This window comes from Phyllobates terribilis, unplaced genomic scaffold, assembly GCF_046119375.1.
Source record: "Phyllobates terribilis strain yellow unplaced genomic scaffold, ASM4611937v1 Scaffold_4__5_contigs__length_816908805, whole genome shotgun sequence".
NCBI classification, from domain to species: Eukaryota; Metazoa; Chordata; class Amphibia; order Anura; family Dendrobatidae; genus Phyllobates; species Phyllobates terribilis.
The window spans coordinates 58,886,801-58,903,090 of NW_027362764.1; the positions used below are offsets into that span (position 1 = coordinate 58,886,801).

The 16,290-nt window shown below is 48.3% G+C and overlaps 1 protein-coding gene across 5 annotated transcripts in view; it reads right to left on the bottom strand.

Moving 5' to 3' along the window:
• CDK14 (cyclin dependent kinase 14) overlaps nucleotides 1-16,290 on the bottom strand; it is a 628,470-nt gene that overhangs the window by 283,651 nt on the left and 328,529 nt on the right. For all 5 annotated transcript variants that reach the window (XM_073677399.1, XM_073677397.1, XM_073677401.1 and 2 more), the window contains one exon: nucleotides 2,523-2,643. In XM_073677399.1, the coding sequence (XP_073533500.1) occupies nucleotides 2,523-2,643 (121 nt within the window). The remainder of the gene's footprint in view (nucleotides 1-2,522; nucleotides 2,644-16,290) is intronic.

The window sequence follows — 16,290 nt, forward strand, 5'->3', positions numbered from 1 at the left end:
CTACTCTTAATCCACCCCTGTTCATGGCCCCTTCCTAGGCTATTAATATCAGCCCCCAGCTGTCTGCATAGCCTTTGCTAGCTGTTAAAATAGGGGGACACCATGTCATTGTTTGGGGGGTTCACCATTTTAATAGCCTCCTGCTGTGTATTGATGGCACCATGTGGCCTCCAGCTGTGTATAGATGACTACGTGCGGCCTCCCACTGTGTATAGATGGCTACGTGCGGCCTCCCGCTGTGTATAGATGTCACCGTGCGGCCTCCCGCTGTGTATAGATGACTACGTGCGGCCTCCCACTGTGTATAGATGGCTACGTGCGGCCTCCCGCTGTGTATAGATGGCACCGTGCGGCCTCCCACTGTGTATAGACGACTACGTGCGGCCTCCCGCTGTGTATCGACGACTGCGTGTGGCCTCCCACTGTGTATAGAGCGCCCAGTGGTCGGCGCTCATAGCAAGTGAGCAAATCTGCTACATACAGGCGATCTGATCATTGCCTGTATGTAGCAGAGCCGATCAGGTAATTGCTGCTTCTAGTTTCCCATGGAGACTATTGAAGCAAGCAAAAAGTTTAAAAAAATGTTTTTAAAAATCTTAAAAAAATAAAAAATCTAAAAAAGTTTAAATCACTCCCCTTTCGCCCCATTTAAAATAAAACAATAAAAAAAAACCTCACACACACATATTTGGTATCGCCGCATTCAGAATCGCCCGATCTATCAGTATAAAAAAATAATTAATCAGATCGGTAAACTGCGTAGCGAGAAACAAATTCTAAACAACAGAATTATGTTTTTTTGGTCGCCTCAACATTGCAATAAAATGCAATAACGGGTGATCAAAACATCGTATCTACCCCATAATTGTATCAATAAAAACATCAGCTTGGCGTACAAAAAATTAGCCCTCATTAGGCCCCAAATCCCGAAAAATTGAGACGCTACGGGTCTCAGAAAAGGCGCTTTTTTTTTTTTTTTTTTTTTCATTTTAAGCAAACTTTGGATTTTTTTTTTCACCACTTAAATAAAAAAGACTCTACGAGTTCGTAGACGCCAAACATGTATAATGACCTGAAGAATAATAATGGCAGGTCAGTTTTAGCATTCAGTGAATGTGGTAAAAAAAAATCAAAAACCAAACGATGGAATTGCACTTTTTTTGCAATTTCACCACACTTGGAATTTTTTTCCATTTTTCAGTACATGATATGGTAAAACCAGTGATGTCCTTCAAAAGTACAACTCGTCCCGCAAAAAACAAGCCCTCACATGGCCATATTGACCGAAAAACAAAAAAGTTATGGCTCTGGGAACAAGGGGAGCAAAAAACGAAAACACAAAAACGGAAAATTATCCGGTCATGAAGGGGTTAAGGGAAGTTCTGGTAGAATTTCACATGTTCTGCCACTTTAAAAAGCCATGGCTTACTACTAGAGATGAGCGGTTCAATGTCAAGTGTGATTTGAATTTCCTGAAATTCATAGGACACTGTCCTGGTGAATTCAAACAATTTGTGATCCGATTTATAAAAAGGAAAAAAAAAAAAAAGAAAATCCCCCAAAAAGTCCTTTTAATTAGAAAGATTTGATCATCTTTACTTACTATATTAGAATATGTAAAGTTATAAAATATTAAGATCCTGTAAAACAAAAAAAGTATGTCTATGATACAGCAAGTTTAAATAAATTGTGTAACATCTGTCACAGGTTGTCAGATCAAAAAGGCTACCTCGAACACACTTGGCTCTAGCCCCTCCATCCAGCAGTTCCCAGAAATATTCCAGCCTTCACCCTTTAACCTCTATCTGGGGATTTAGACTTATAATGGGGCCCCCTGGGTTGCGTCCACGGAGTGGTTGCAGCAGGAGTAGCAATCCCGAGGCAAGGATGGTCAAACAAAGTCGGGTCAATATCAGGAGGGACAAAACTTGGACAGAGTCCTATGGCTAAAGGGTATTCAACTGATTGAGGTGAGATACTAGAAGGTCAGATAAAAACAAAGGTAGACAAACCAGGGTCAAAGTCAGGAGGGATAACAGATAAGACAACTTCAGGATAAAGTCGAGTCAATAACAGGATATCCACAGGGATAGTACCCTGAGCTCAATATTTGGTAACTAGTTTAAGTAGGGTGTGGTGCTGCTCCACTGGCCACAGCAGGGAGCCGATTACTCCTGCTCAGCTGCAGGACAGTATACACGCCCATTCAGCCTGGCTAGGTCAAACCACAGGCTCCAGCCACACCAGTATCAATGGCAAGACAACATCTGCACCGCCAAGAGATATTAGCCGTGAAGTCTCCATAATCAGTGCTGCCAGCACCTGGTGACAGAGGCAGACGTCACTGGAGCAGATACAGGTGGAGATGTGAGAAATTGAATTAATTACTCTTTCTTCCTTTTTTTTAAATTAATATTGACGAGAGACACAATATTAGCTGCCTATAAATAACAATTTAATTATGCATGTATCAATAAAAAACTGCCAATTTTACAATAAATTGACTTTCTAGCGAAGCTTACCACATGTCTAGACAGGTGGAGTATTCTGTGGAGCCCAATAAGACATCGGGAGGTCGATACCAAAGGGTTACTACTTCATTAGAGTATGTGTGGCTTGGGACCGATTTGGCTCGAGCAAGACCTAAAAGGCAAAAATAACCTGTGTTACACAAATTATCTTTAAATGAACTAAAGTTTTGACAAGACACTTGGGAAAAATAATAGCAAGGATGGTCCATATTAATTCTTTAAAAAAAAAAAAAAATAGAAGATGGATAATTATACATGATAGAACACAGATAACGTTCACTTTTCTAGGATAAAATTGAAAGACTTTTTGCCTTTCTACCATTTTTTTCTTATTGTCAATCAACTTTTTAAATAGTCATCAGCTAAAATTCCAACATGCAACTCCTTTATATAGCTGGCAATGCTGTTGCTGCTACTTGTTTTCAGCTCAGGGCTAATGTCACCTGTCCGCTTCGTTGTGAGCTTAAGCCCCCGTCTCACATAGCGAGATCGCTGCTGAGTCACGGTTTTGGTGACGCAACAGCGACCTCACCAGCGATGTCGCTATGTGTGACACTTTGCAGCGATCAGGCCCCTGCTGTGAGGTCGCTGATCGCTGCAAAGTGTCCTGGACCATTTTTTGGTCGTTGGCCTCCCGCTGGCCAGCACACATCGCTGTGTGTGACCAGCGGGACCAACGATCAGGCTGGTATCCATGGTAAACATCGGGTTACTAAGTGCGCGTGTGCCCCTAGTAACCCCATGTTTATCATGGATACGACTCTGCTAAGGTGAATGGTAACCTCCCGCGCACCGTAGCAGAGTGGTATCCATGGTAAACAGCGGGTTACTAGGGGCACACGCGCACTTAGTAACCCGCTGTTTATCATGGTTACCAGCCTGCTCCTGCTTCAGCAGCAGGGTGGTAACCGGGAGCAGGACATCGTGAAAAGATCCTTTCCACGATGTCGCAGCTCCCCTTATCGCTGGTGAGCCTGCCTGTTTGACAGCTCCCCAGCGATGTATTAGCGACGCAGCAACGATCCCTGACAGGTCGTATCGTTGTCGGGATCGCTGCTGCATCGCTTAGTGTGACGGGGCCTTCACTCTCAGTACTAATCTGAGAGAGAGGAGGGGTAGAGCACAGTGTTAGAGATCCCAGTGGGATGGGGGTGTCACATATACTTTAGAGAAAGCCAATCTGTAGTAAAAAAGGAAGAGGGTACCCAAAGTCTGCAGGTAAAGAATATATAGATTGACAGCATTCTTTGAAGATAGGAGCTATTCTGCAGTACTCAGCAGCAGCCACTACACATCGAATAGAGCTTCGGAGTGGAGGTTCTTTCAACGTATTTACATCTGGTCACCGGAGTTTATAACAGCTGATCAATTGAGGTGGCAGGTGTCGGACCCCTAACTATCTGATATTAATGCCTTAACCTATAGTATAGGTCATCAATAGTGTTGATCGCGCATGCTCGTCACTGCTCGGTACTCGCCAGAGCATCTCACTGTTTGAGATGCTTGGCGCTCCTCGAGTATTTCCGGGATGTTCGGGCGGGAGCTCGGGTTCCCTCCCTGCATGTTTGCCGCTCTTTAGAGAGCCAATTAACATGCAGGGATTGCCTGCCACTCACTGTAATGATAGTGGCATTACCGTGATTGGCTGGCCGCACAGCGTCATCAGGTCTATATAAGACCTGGTGACCCTATGCTCGTCGCAGTCTTCCCCAGAAACAGGAAGAGTAGTCAAAGCTGCTGCTGAGTGAGGGACAGAATTGGCATTTTAATAGTTAGATATAGGTATTCCACAGCAAGCTATATATCCATCTGAACTAACAGTCCTTCTAAGGACTAATCCATCTGCATATATTCAGTGGTGATAACAGGAGTTAGGCAGGGTTTGTGGCAGTATATACAGCACAATAGGGTCCATTGCACGTTCTGTCTGCTGCTGCTGTTACATATCAGGGCTATTTTTTTTTTGCTCTTAATCCTGATTATTTGCTTAAAAAGCAATACAGTACTCCATTTTACAGCTCCATTTGCTTGTTAGCAGAATATAGGCAGATTTTTTTTATTTTACTCATATTGCTGTACAGTGTAAGCAGAGAAACTTACATCACATCACATGTGATCGCATATTACTGCGGTAATGATCGTGACATTTTTTGAAGCATGACAAATATTCCACTCCATTTAAAGAGAGCCATCTGTGTTTTATTGAACCTATTCACACTTTGTTGCTGACCAATACTATACTACAAGACCACAGCCCAATACCGTGGTCGTCACACGTGAGCTCATATTACTGCGGTAATAATTCAGGCATTTTGTGGAGCGTACCAAATATTCCACTTCAATTAAAATGGTAAAGGCGTGTGGCAAGGGATGGGGAAGTGGACGTGATCGTGATGGTGCACGCAGAGGTTGAGGCTGTGGGCAAGATGAAACTGTGCCTGCTGAGGGAGCACAATAAACACCCACATCATGTCGGCCTACCTTCCTGTCCCAATTAATGGGGGGCCGCGGAACACCACTCTTGAAAGCAGAGCAGTGTCAAAAGGTTGTTGGTTGGATAGCAGATAATGCTTCCAGTCACTTTGTCACCACCACCCTGTCTTCCACACGGTCAAGTCTCAGTAGTCGTGAGTCTGAACCACATATTCCTCACCCTGATCCTCCTTCCTCCCACCATGCAGAGTGCCCGGAGACAACTGATCCCACACTTGGACACTCTGAAGAGCTGTTCACTTTTCCATTTATAGATTCGGGTCTCTCACCCGGCCAGCTTCAAGCGGGGCAAGAGCAGATTGCATGTAGGGATGCCCAAATATTCACATGAAGGAGACGGTGGGAAAGTGCAATTACTGTCGCAAGAGGTGGATGATGATGAGACACAATTACCAGAAAGTCAGGAGGAGGACAAGGGTGAGGAAGTGGAAGACGAGGTGGTGGACAAAGTCACTCACCCAACCTGGCAAGGTGACATGCAGAGCGAGGACAGCAGCACACAGGGGGAGGGTGGGGTAGCACCACAACAGGCAGGAACAAGCAGTGTGGTGGCCAGACACAAGGCGGGCAACTGTTCCCCGGAACACCAACACGACGGAGGTTGCCAGTACAACTGTTAGGTATTCCCGAGTCTGGTTCTTTTTTAAAGACTGTCCAGATAACCTCAAAAAGGTCATTTGCAACATCTGACAAGCCAGCATCAGCAGGGGCAGCAAAACTACCAGCCTGACCACCACCAGCATGCTCAGGCACATGACAGCAAAGTACCCGACTAGATCCCAGAATTGTATTTGCCTTTTTTGCTGCTGCATCACACTGTTGACTCATGTTCAGTCTATGATCTATTAGTATACCTAAGTCTTTTTCACATGTACTGTTGCTTAGCTCTATTCCTCCCATTCTGTATCTGCTTTTTTCATTTTTATTGCCCAGATGTAGTACTTTGCATTTTTCCCTGTTAAAAACCATTCTGTTGGTTGCTGCCCACTGCTCCAGTTTATTTAGGTCTTTTTGAATCCTCTCTCTCTCTTCTCTAGTATTAGCTATCCCTCCTAGCTTTGTGTCATCAGCAAATTTAATCAGTTTACCCTCAATTCCTTCACCTAAATCATTGATAAAGATGTTGAACAATACAGGTCCCAGGACGGAGCCCTGTGGTACCCCACTTGAGACATTCATCCAGCTGGATGTGAAGCCATTTACAACCACCCTTTGAGTCCGATCACTAAGCCAGTTATGAATCCACCTAACAGTTGCCTGGTCCATTGCATACTTGGTCATTTTATCTCACACCATCCTTATTGAAAAAATGACCAAGTATGCAATGGACCAGGCAACTGTTAGGTGGATTCATAACTGGCTTAGTGATCAGACTCAAAGGGTGGTTGTAAATGGCTTCACATCCAGCTGGATGAATGTCTCAAGTGGGGTACCACAGGGCTCCGTCCTGGGACCTGTATTGTTCAACATCTTTATCAATGATTTAGGTGAAGGAATTGAGGGTAAACTGATTAAATTTGCTGATGACACAAAGCTAGGAGGGATAGCTAATACTAGAGAAGAGAGAGAGAGAATTCAAAAAGACCTAAATAAACTGGAGCAGTGGGCAGCAACCAACAGAATGGTTTTTAACAGGGAAAAATGCAAAGTACTACATCTGGGCAATAAAAATGAAAAAAGCAGATACAGAATGGGAGGAATAGAGCTAAGCAACAGTACATGTGAAAAAGACTTAGGTATACTAATAGATCATAGACTGAACATGAGTCAACAGTGTGATGCAGCAGCAAAAAAGGCAAATACAATTCTGGGATGTATTAACAGAAGCATACAGTCTAGATCACGTGAAGTCATTATCGGTCTTTACTCCTCTTTGGTCAGACCTCATCTGGAATACTGTGTACAGTTTTGGGCACCACATTTTAAAAAAGACATAGACAAACTGGAGCAAGTTCAGAGTAGAGTGACCAGAATGGTGACTGGTCTGCAAACCATGTCCTATGAGGAACGGTTGCAGGATTTGGGAATGTTTAGCTTGCAAAAAAGAAGACTGAGAGGAGACTTAATAGCTGTCTACAAATATGTCAAGGGCTGTCACATTGTAGAAGGATCATCTTTATTCTCATTTGCACAAGGAAAGACTAGAAGCAATGGGATGAAACTAAATGGGAGGAGACACAGATTAGATATTAGAAAAAACTTTTTGACAGTTAGGGTGATTAATGAGTGGAACAGGCTGCCACGAGAGGTGGTGAGTTCCCCTTCAATGGACGTCTTCAAACAGAGGCTGGACAGACATCTGTCTGAGATGATCTAGTGAATCCTGCTTTGAGCAGGGGGTTGGACCAGATGACCCAGGAGGTCCCTTCCAACTCTACCATTCTATGATTCTATGATTCTATGGGCCAAATGCCAGAGTCTAGAAACAGTGTCTGCGGATGATACCACTGTCTGTTCCACTGTTGTGCGTGCACGCCAATCCCCCCTGTCCATGGCGCATGCGAAGATGCCTCCTGCCCTGCACCTGTCGTTGCACACTCGCAACTACCACCATCAGCAACCACATCCTTGTACCAGCGCAGCGTTTAGTTGTCCCTACTCCAGTCCTGGGAACGCAAGCACAAATACGCAGCCAACGTCCCACAGGCCACACTACTAAACGCACACATTTCTCGAACGCTTGCGCTTGAAATGTTGTCTTTTAGGCTTGTGGAGACGGAAGCTTTCTGCAACCTGATGGCGGCGGCCATCCCTCGGTCTCCAGCCGCCACTATTTCTAGCAGTGTGCTGTCCCCACATTACACAAGCACGTGTCCCAGAACATTAGTCGTGCCCTCAACAACGCAGTTACTGGGAAGGTCCACCTAACCACGGACACGGGGACAAGGGCTTGTGGCTAGAGATGGTACATGTCGCTGACGGCACACTGGGTTAATAAGGTGGAAGCCGGGACCCAGTCGGACTTTGGGATGGAACACGTCCTCCCGAATCTCGACGCCGAGGATTGCGGGCCCTGGGTCAATCAGGGTTGCCCCCACATTCTACAGCTTTTGCACCACCTCCTCCTCAGCCTCCATCTCCGAAATGACCACATTAGTCGGAAGCTGGATGCACGGCAGCACTGCCTCGGCCAAGCGGCAACAGGCACTGCTGAATCTAATATGCTTAGGGGACAAACCGCACACCTCTGAAGAGTTGTTGATAGCTGTAACAGAGCAGGCAGATCTGTGGCTGTCACCGCTGAACCTACAGCTAGTCATGGTCGTGTGTGACAATGGCCGGAACCTGGTGGCGACTCTGAAGCTACGCAACCACACACACTTACCATGCCTAGCCCATGTGCTCAACCTAGTGGTTCAGCGGTTTCTCAAAACCTATCCGGATCTGCCTGATCTGCTTGTCAAAGTACGCCACGTGTGTACCCATTTCAGAAAGTCACCTAAAGCTTCTGCCGCCCTCCTTGTGCTTCAGCAGCGTTTGCAGCTTCCAGCTCACCGACTGGTGTGTGATGTTACCACGGTTGGAACTCAACCTTGCAGATGTTGGAAAGGATTTGTGAGCAGAAGACGGCAGTTGTTGAGTACCAGCTTCAACACACCCGTCGGCATTCAGGTCAGCCTCCACACATAAGAACTGAGGAGTGGGCATGGATGTCAGACATCTGTACCATCCTCCAAAACTTTGAGGACTCCACCAAGATGGTGAGCGGTGATGACGCCATAATTAGCGTCACCATCTCGCTTCTCTGTCTTCTGAAATGCTCGCTGCTCACAATTAAAGAGGAGGCATTGAAGGCACAAGGAACCATACAAGGTGATGCCACACAGCCCAGCCTCATCTCATCCCAACGCGGATTAGGTGCTAATTAGGAGGAGGAGGAACAAAAGCTTGTTTCCTGCGCTTCAGATGGTACTACCCACACCACATTCATACCATCTGTTCAGCATGGATGACCTGAGGAAAGGGAGAATGAGGAGGAGTAAAGACCGATAATGACTTCACGTGATCTAGACAGAAGCATACAGTCTAGATCACGTGAAGTCATTATCGGTCTTTACTCCTCTTTGGTCAGACCTCATCTGGAATACTGTGTACAGTTTTGGGCACCACATTTTAAAAAAGACATAGACAAACTGGAGCAAGTTCAGAGAAGAGCGACCAGAATGGTGACTGGTCTGCAAACCATGTCCTATGAGGAACGGTTGCAGGATTTGGGAATGTTTAGCTTGCAAAAAAGAAGACTGAGAGGAGACTTAATAGCTGTCTACAAATATGTCAAGGGCTGTCACATTGTAGAAGGATCATCTTTATTCTCATTTGCACAAGGAAAGACTAGAAGCAATGGGATGAAACTAAATGGGAGGAGACACAGATTAGATATTAGAAAAAACTTTTTGACAGTTAGGGTGATTAATGAGTGGAACAGGCTGCCACGAGAGGTGGTGAGTTCCCCTTCAATGGACGTCTTCAAACAGAGGCTGGACAGACATCTGTCTGAGATGATCTAGTGAATCCTGCTTTGAGCAGGGGGTTGGACCAGATGACCCAGGAGGTCCCTTCCAACTCTACCATTCTATGATTCTATGATTCTATGGGCCAAATGCCAGAGTCTAGAAACAGTGTCTGCGGATGATACCACTGTCTGTTCCACTGTTGTGCGTGCACGCCAATCCCCCCTGTCCATGGCGCATGCGAAGATGCCTCCTGCCCTGCACCTGTCGTTGCACACTCGCAACTACCACCATCAGCAACCACATCCTTGTACCAGCGCAGCGTTTAGTTGTCCCTACTCCAGTCCTGGGAACGCAAGCACAAATACGCAGCCAACGTCCCACAGGCCACACTACTAAACGCACACATTTCTCGAACGCTTGCGCTTGAAATGTTGTCTTTTAGGCTTGTGGAGACGGAAGCTTTCTGCAACCTGATGGCGGCGGCCATCCCTCGGTCTCCAGCCGCCACTATTTCTAGCAGTGTGCTGTCCCCACATTACACAAGCACGTGTCCCAGAACATTAGTCGTGCCCTCAACAACGCAGTTACTGGGAAGGTCCACCTAACCACGGACACGTGGACAAGGGCTTGTGGCTAGAGATGGTACATGTCGCTGACGGCACACTGGGTTAATAAGGTGGAAGCCGGGACCCAGTCGGACTTTGGGATGGAACACGTCCTCCCGAATCTCGACGCCGAGGATTGCGGGCCCTGGGTCAATCAGGGTTGCCCCCACATTCTACAGCTTTTGCACCACCTCCTCCTCAGCCTCCATCTCCGAAATGACCACATTAGTCGGAAGCTGGATGCACGGCAGCACTGCCTCGGCCAAGCGGCAACAGGCACTGCTGAATCTAATATGCTTAGGGGACAAACCGCACACCTCTGAAGAGTTGTTGATAGCTGTAACAGAGCAGGCAGATCTGTGGCTGTCACCGCTGAACCTACAGCTAGTCATGGTCGTGTGTGACAATGGCCGGAACCTGGTGGCGACTCTGAAGCTACGCAACCACACACACTTACCATGCCTAGCCCATGTGCTCAACCTAGTGGTTCAGCGGTTTCTCAAAACCTATCCGGATCTGCCTGATCTGCTTGTCAAAGTACGCCACGTGTGTACCCATTTCAGAAAGTCACCTAAAGCTTCTGCCGCCCTCCTTGTGCTTCAGCAGCGTTTGCAGCTTCCAGCTCACCGACTGGTGTGTGATGTTACCACGGTTGGAACTCAACCTTGCAGATGTTGGAAAGGATTTGTGAGCAGAAGACGGCAGTTGTTGAGTACCAGCTTCAACACACCCGTCGGCATTCAGGTCAGCCTCCACACATAAGAACTGAGGAGTGGGCATGGATGTCAGACATCTGTACCATCCTCCAAAACTTTGAGGACTCCACCAAGATGGTGAGCGGTGATGACGCCATAATTAGCGTCACCATCTCGCTTCTCTGTCTTCTGAAATGCTCGCTGCTCACAATTAAAGAGGAGGCATTGAAGGCACAAGGAACCATACAAGGTGATGCCACACAGCCCAGCCTCATCTCATCCCAACGCGGATTAGGTGCTAATTAGGAGGAGGAGGAACAAAAGCTTGTTTCCTGCGCTTCAGATGGTACTACCCACACCACATTCATACCATCTGTTCAGCATGGATGACCTGAGGAAAGGGAGAATGAGGAGGAGTAAAGACCGATAATGACTTCACGTGATCTAGACAGAAGCATACAGTCTAGATCACGTGAAGTCATTATCGGTCTTTACTCCTCTTTGGTCAGACCTCATCTGGAATACTGTGTACAGTTTTGGGCACCACATTTTAAAAAAGACATAGACAAACTGGAGCAAGTTCAGAGAAGAGCGACCAGAATGGTGACTGGTCTGCAAACCATGTCCTATGAGGAACGGTTGCAGGATTTGGGAATGTTTAGCTTGCAAAAAAGAAGACTGAGAGGAGACTTAATAGCTGTCTACAAATATGTCAAGGGCTGTCACATTGTAGAAGGATCATCTTTATTCTCATTTGCACAAGGAAAGACTAGAAGCAATGGGATGAAACTAAATGGGAGGAGACACAGATTAGATATTAGAAAAAACTTTTTGACAGTTAGGGTGATTAATGAGTGGAACAGGCTGCCACGAGAGGTGGTGAGTTCCCCTTCAATGGACGTCTTCAAACAGAGGCTGGACAGACATCTGTCTGAGATGATCTAGTGAATCCTGCTTTGAGCAGGGGGTTGGACCAGATGACCCAGGAGGTCCCTTCCAACTCTACCATTCTATGATTCTATGATTCTATGATGAAGAGGAGAGCATGGACAGTCATCCTTTTGTTCAGGACAGGGAAGATTTGGCTGGTGGCAGTCTGGCACACATGGCTGACTATGTTCTGCTGCCTTTCCAGTGACCCTCGCGTTGTACGCATTTTGGCCAACAGTAATTACTGGTTGGTTACACTTCTAGACCCATGCTACAAGGAGAACTTTGTATCTCTCATTTCAGTGGTGGAGAGGTTTAGTAAAATGTTGCAGTACCAGAAGGCCCTTGGTGTGGAATTATTAAAAAAATTCCCATCTGAAAACGCTGGTGGCAGAGGTCACAGTTCCTTAGACAACCAAGAAGTACAGGCGAGGGGGGCACAAATACGATGCAGCAGAGGCAGGGGAACACTGTCAAAGGTGTGGGACAGTTTTCTCAGACCCTCCAAGCGCCCAGGCCCTGATGCGCGGGGTATTCTGACAAGGAAGGAAGCGTTTTGGACAATGCTGAAGGACTACCTTGCCGACTGTACCAACATCCTCCGTGATTCCTCTTTGCCTTATAATTATTGTGTATTCAAGCTGGACACTTGGCAAGAACTGGCTCTCTAAGCAGTGGAGGTCCTGACCAGCCATGCCGCTGGCGTTTTGTCAGAGTGGGTTTTTAGTGCCACCGGGGGCATTAGAACTGATAGACGCATCCGCCTGTCAACTGAAAATGCTGGCAGGCTGACTCTTATAAAAATGAACAAGGGCAGGATTGGGCAAGAATTCTCAAAACACCACCGAATGATAGCAGCGTAACAAACTCAAATCCAGTGGCTTTTTTTGGAAGGACTATTTCCATTCACCTCTTCACACCCAGACATGGGTATACGCTTCATGATTTTGGCTATTTTCTGCTGTCCTCCTCCTTCTCCTCCACCACCATATCACCAGGGTAACCGTGATGCAACACCCACATAATTTTATTGTAAGGGTTTTTATGATGGCATAGGAAATTTTTTTTTAGAGGTCTACCACTAACATTCTGTATGTTATACAGTATGTTCTGTTCATGTATACCCCCCAGGGGTAAATGTTTTCAGCCCATGCATTTAGTGCATGGGCATTAACAGTATAGCAGACCCATTCCTTAACAATGGTAACATTTTTTTTTAATGAGGACCTCCTCTACGTTTCTTCAAAGGGGTATTGGAATGCGTTCAATTTTTGGCCAACCCTTGCAGCCACTGCATGGGCATTACCAGTATAGGAGACTGTGAAGAAACGGCAGCAGGGAGACCCCGCAGAATCCCACCGCTGCCACCAATGTGAAGAAACGGCAAAAGGCCTACCCCGAAGAATCTCGCTGTTGCCACCGCTTGTGATGGATCCACACCCCGCCTCCCGCCTAATGTCACAGTTACGTCAGATGGAGTGTGTGGTACGGACCTGCCCTCTGCACGTGACATTTCGCACCCCCTCTAGGACGTGTAAGGTCAGATTGGTACAGTTCTGCACAGACATCCCCTGTCCACACGGGTACAGGAAGGCACCAGGGAGTGAGGAGAGGAGGCCCACTCAGTCACTGACGTGGCACCACACTTGCCCACAACCATGACAGACTGAGAGGCTCCGTTCACTAGCTCCAGTGAAGCAAAGCCTGGTCAGCCTGGGAGAGCTGCCACCAGTTTCTATTTGATATAACGGACTTATATCGGGCTAGAAACCCGCCTGGTAGCGTTTTCCTTGGACCGAACAACAGATGTAAGGTTCGTGGAGCTGCAGCGGGATTTGTCACCCCACTGCTCCTCCACTCCCTCAGTTCTGCTTGCTGCACAAGTATTCAAAAGTGTCGGAGATCTCTGTAACCATGCCAAACCGTGCACCGTGATTGACATGGGATTACCTTGCATATCTTCACACCTCCGCCCTTTAGAGGGCGCAGCACCACTCGGTGTTCCCCAGCGCCCATCCGCAACTTTCCCTTACCAGGATAAGCTGTCAGCATTGCCATGTTCGCGGCCCTTTTTGTGGCGAATGGCGAAGTGGTACTGCTGGAGCGAGAGGCTCCAGCGTAGCAGCCTCCCATTTGTCCTGGATATGGTGTGTAACCTGCTGAGGGGGTTGTGGTCTGTTTCCACGGTGAATTGGCATTCGTACAAGTATGGCTACAGACGCTGAAGGGCCCACACAATTGCCAGACATTTCTTCTCCATCGTAGAATAGGCCACCTCCCTCAGCAGGAGCTTCCGGCTCAGGTACAAAAAGGGGTGTTCATAGCCCATAGTGTTAACCTGGCTGAGCTCAGCACCGAGGCCAAAGTCACTGGCGTCGGTATGCATTACAAACGGCCACTTCAAATCGTCAAACTGTAGTATCGGGGAGCTAGAAAGGGCGACTGGGGAGGGCAGCTTCTTCTTGGTGAGGTCCGTCAGGGGCTTCGCCAGGCTACTATAGTGAGGGACGAACCTCCTATAGTACCCGGCAGTGCCCAGGAAGGACATCACCTGATTCTTGGTCCTGGGGGTGGTCCAGGATGCAATGGCATCCACCTTCCCGGGCTCTGGCTTCAGAGCTTCCCTACCTACCCGGTGTCCCAGGTAGTGGACCTCAGTCACACCCAGCTAGTACTTTTCTGGCTTATTGGTCAAGCCTGCCCATTGGATCCACCCGAGCACCCGCGCCAGATGCTCTAGGTGATCCTACTAGGTTGGACGGAAGATGGCAATGTCATCTAGGTACGCGGCCGCGTACCCTTCGAGTCTCATGAGCAGCGTGTTGACCATCCGCTGAAAATTGGCAGGGGCATTCTTCATGCCAAATGGCATCACCGCAGACTCATACAGTCCGAATGGGGTGATAAAGGCAGAGCGTTCTCGTGCGTCGGGGGAATCTGTCAATATCCCTGGCTCAGATCCATGATGGTCAGGTACTTGGCCCCTGCCAACTGATCGAGCAGGTCATAGATGCGTGGCATTGGGTATGCATCGGTGACCGTGACAGTGTTGAGCCCCCTGTAATCCATGCAGAACCGGGTTGTCCGGTCCTTCTTTGGGACAAGGACCACAGGCAAGGGCCATTCACTGCTGGAGGGTTGGATGAACCCCAGCTTCAGCATCTCGTCAATCTCCTGGCGCAGGTGTTGCTGCACTTCCAGGGAAATCCGGTATGCTGAACGCCAGATTGGAGGGTGATCTCCGATGTCCACGTGATGGACGGCTGACTCTGTCCTTCCGGGCTTGTTGATGAACAAATCCTGGAAAAGGTGCAGGGTTGCCCACAGCTGGGACCATTGGTCCGACAATAGCTGGTGGCAAACCTCCACGTCCTTGATGGTCCCACTCGCCCTAGCCTGGGCGAGCATGTCCGGGAGGGTCGTCTTCTCTCCCTCCTCTAGCAGGTTGCACAAGGGAAGGGCGCAGTCCTCCCGCTCAGGATGTGCCTTCATCATGTTCATGTGGAAGGCCTTCCGCCTTCCTCGGGCGTGGTCCAGGGTGACCAGGTACGTCACGGCATTGAGCTGCTGGTGCACGAGGTACGGGCCTTCCCAGGCCGCCTGAAGCTTGTCCTGAGGTATGGGGACCAGTACCCACACCTTTTGACCCACCTGGTAGGTCCTCTCACAAGCATTCTAGTCGTACCATCGCTTCTGGTCGGCCTGGGCTCGCTTCATATTGTCGTGCACCAGCTGAGCCAAGGCCTGCATTTTTGTCACGGAAGAGCACGACATTCGATGACCGACACTCCAGGGGTGGCTAAGTCCCCTTCCCAGACCTCCTTCACCAGAGCCAGAGGGCTCAGCGCATGCCGGCCGTACAGGAGCTCAAAGGGGGAGAACCCCGTTGAGGCCTGTGGAACCTCCCGCTAGGCAAATAGCAGGTGTGGGAGGTACCACTCCCAGTCTCGCCCGTGGGAGTCGACCAACATCTTAAACACTTGCTTCAGGGTGCCATTGAACTGTTCGCACAGGCCATTGGTCTGTGGGTGGTACGAGCTGGTCACCAGATGTTGCACCTGTATTTTGCTTACAGAGGGACTCCATAAGCTGTGACATGAACTGGGTCCCCCGGTCAGTGAGCATTTCCTGGAAAAAACCCACTCAGGAGAAAATCTCCAATAAGGCGGTGGCCACCTTGTTGGCCCGAATGGACGACAAGGCTACCGCTTCCGGGTACTGGGTGGCATAATCTACTACCGTCAGTTTGAAGCATTTCCCCGGAGCTGCTGGGAGTGGCCATCGGGCCAATCAAATCCACAGCCACCCTCCTGAAAGGCTCTTCAATGATGGGCAGAGTTACCAGTGGGGCTTTGGGGCACTGCCTCGCCTTCACCACCCTCTGACAGGTATCACACGACAGACAGTAGGCAGCCACCTCGGCCCCCATCCTTGGCCAGAAGAAATGCTGGGCTAACCTGGCCTTGGTCTTATGGATCCCTAAATCTCCGGCCACTAGAATATCGTGCGCCATCTGCAACAACTCCGGAACAGATAGGGTACCACTAACTGTCGGTCCCTGGGCCACACCTCCGGTGAACCT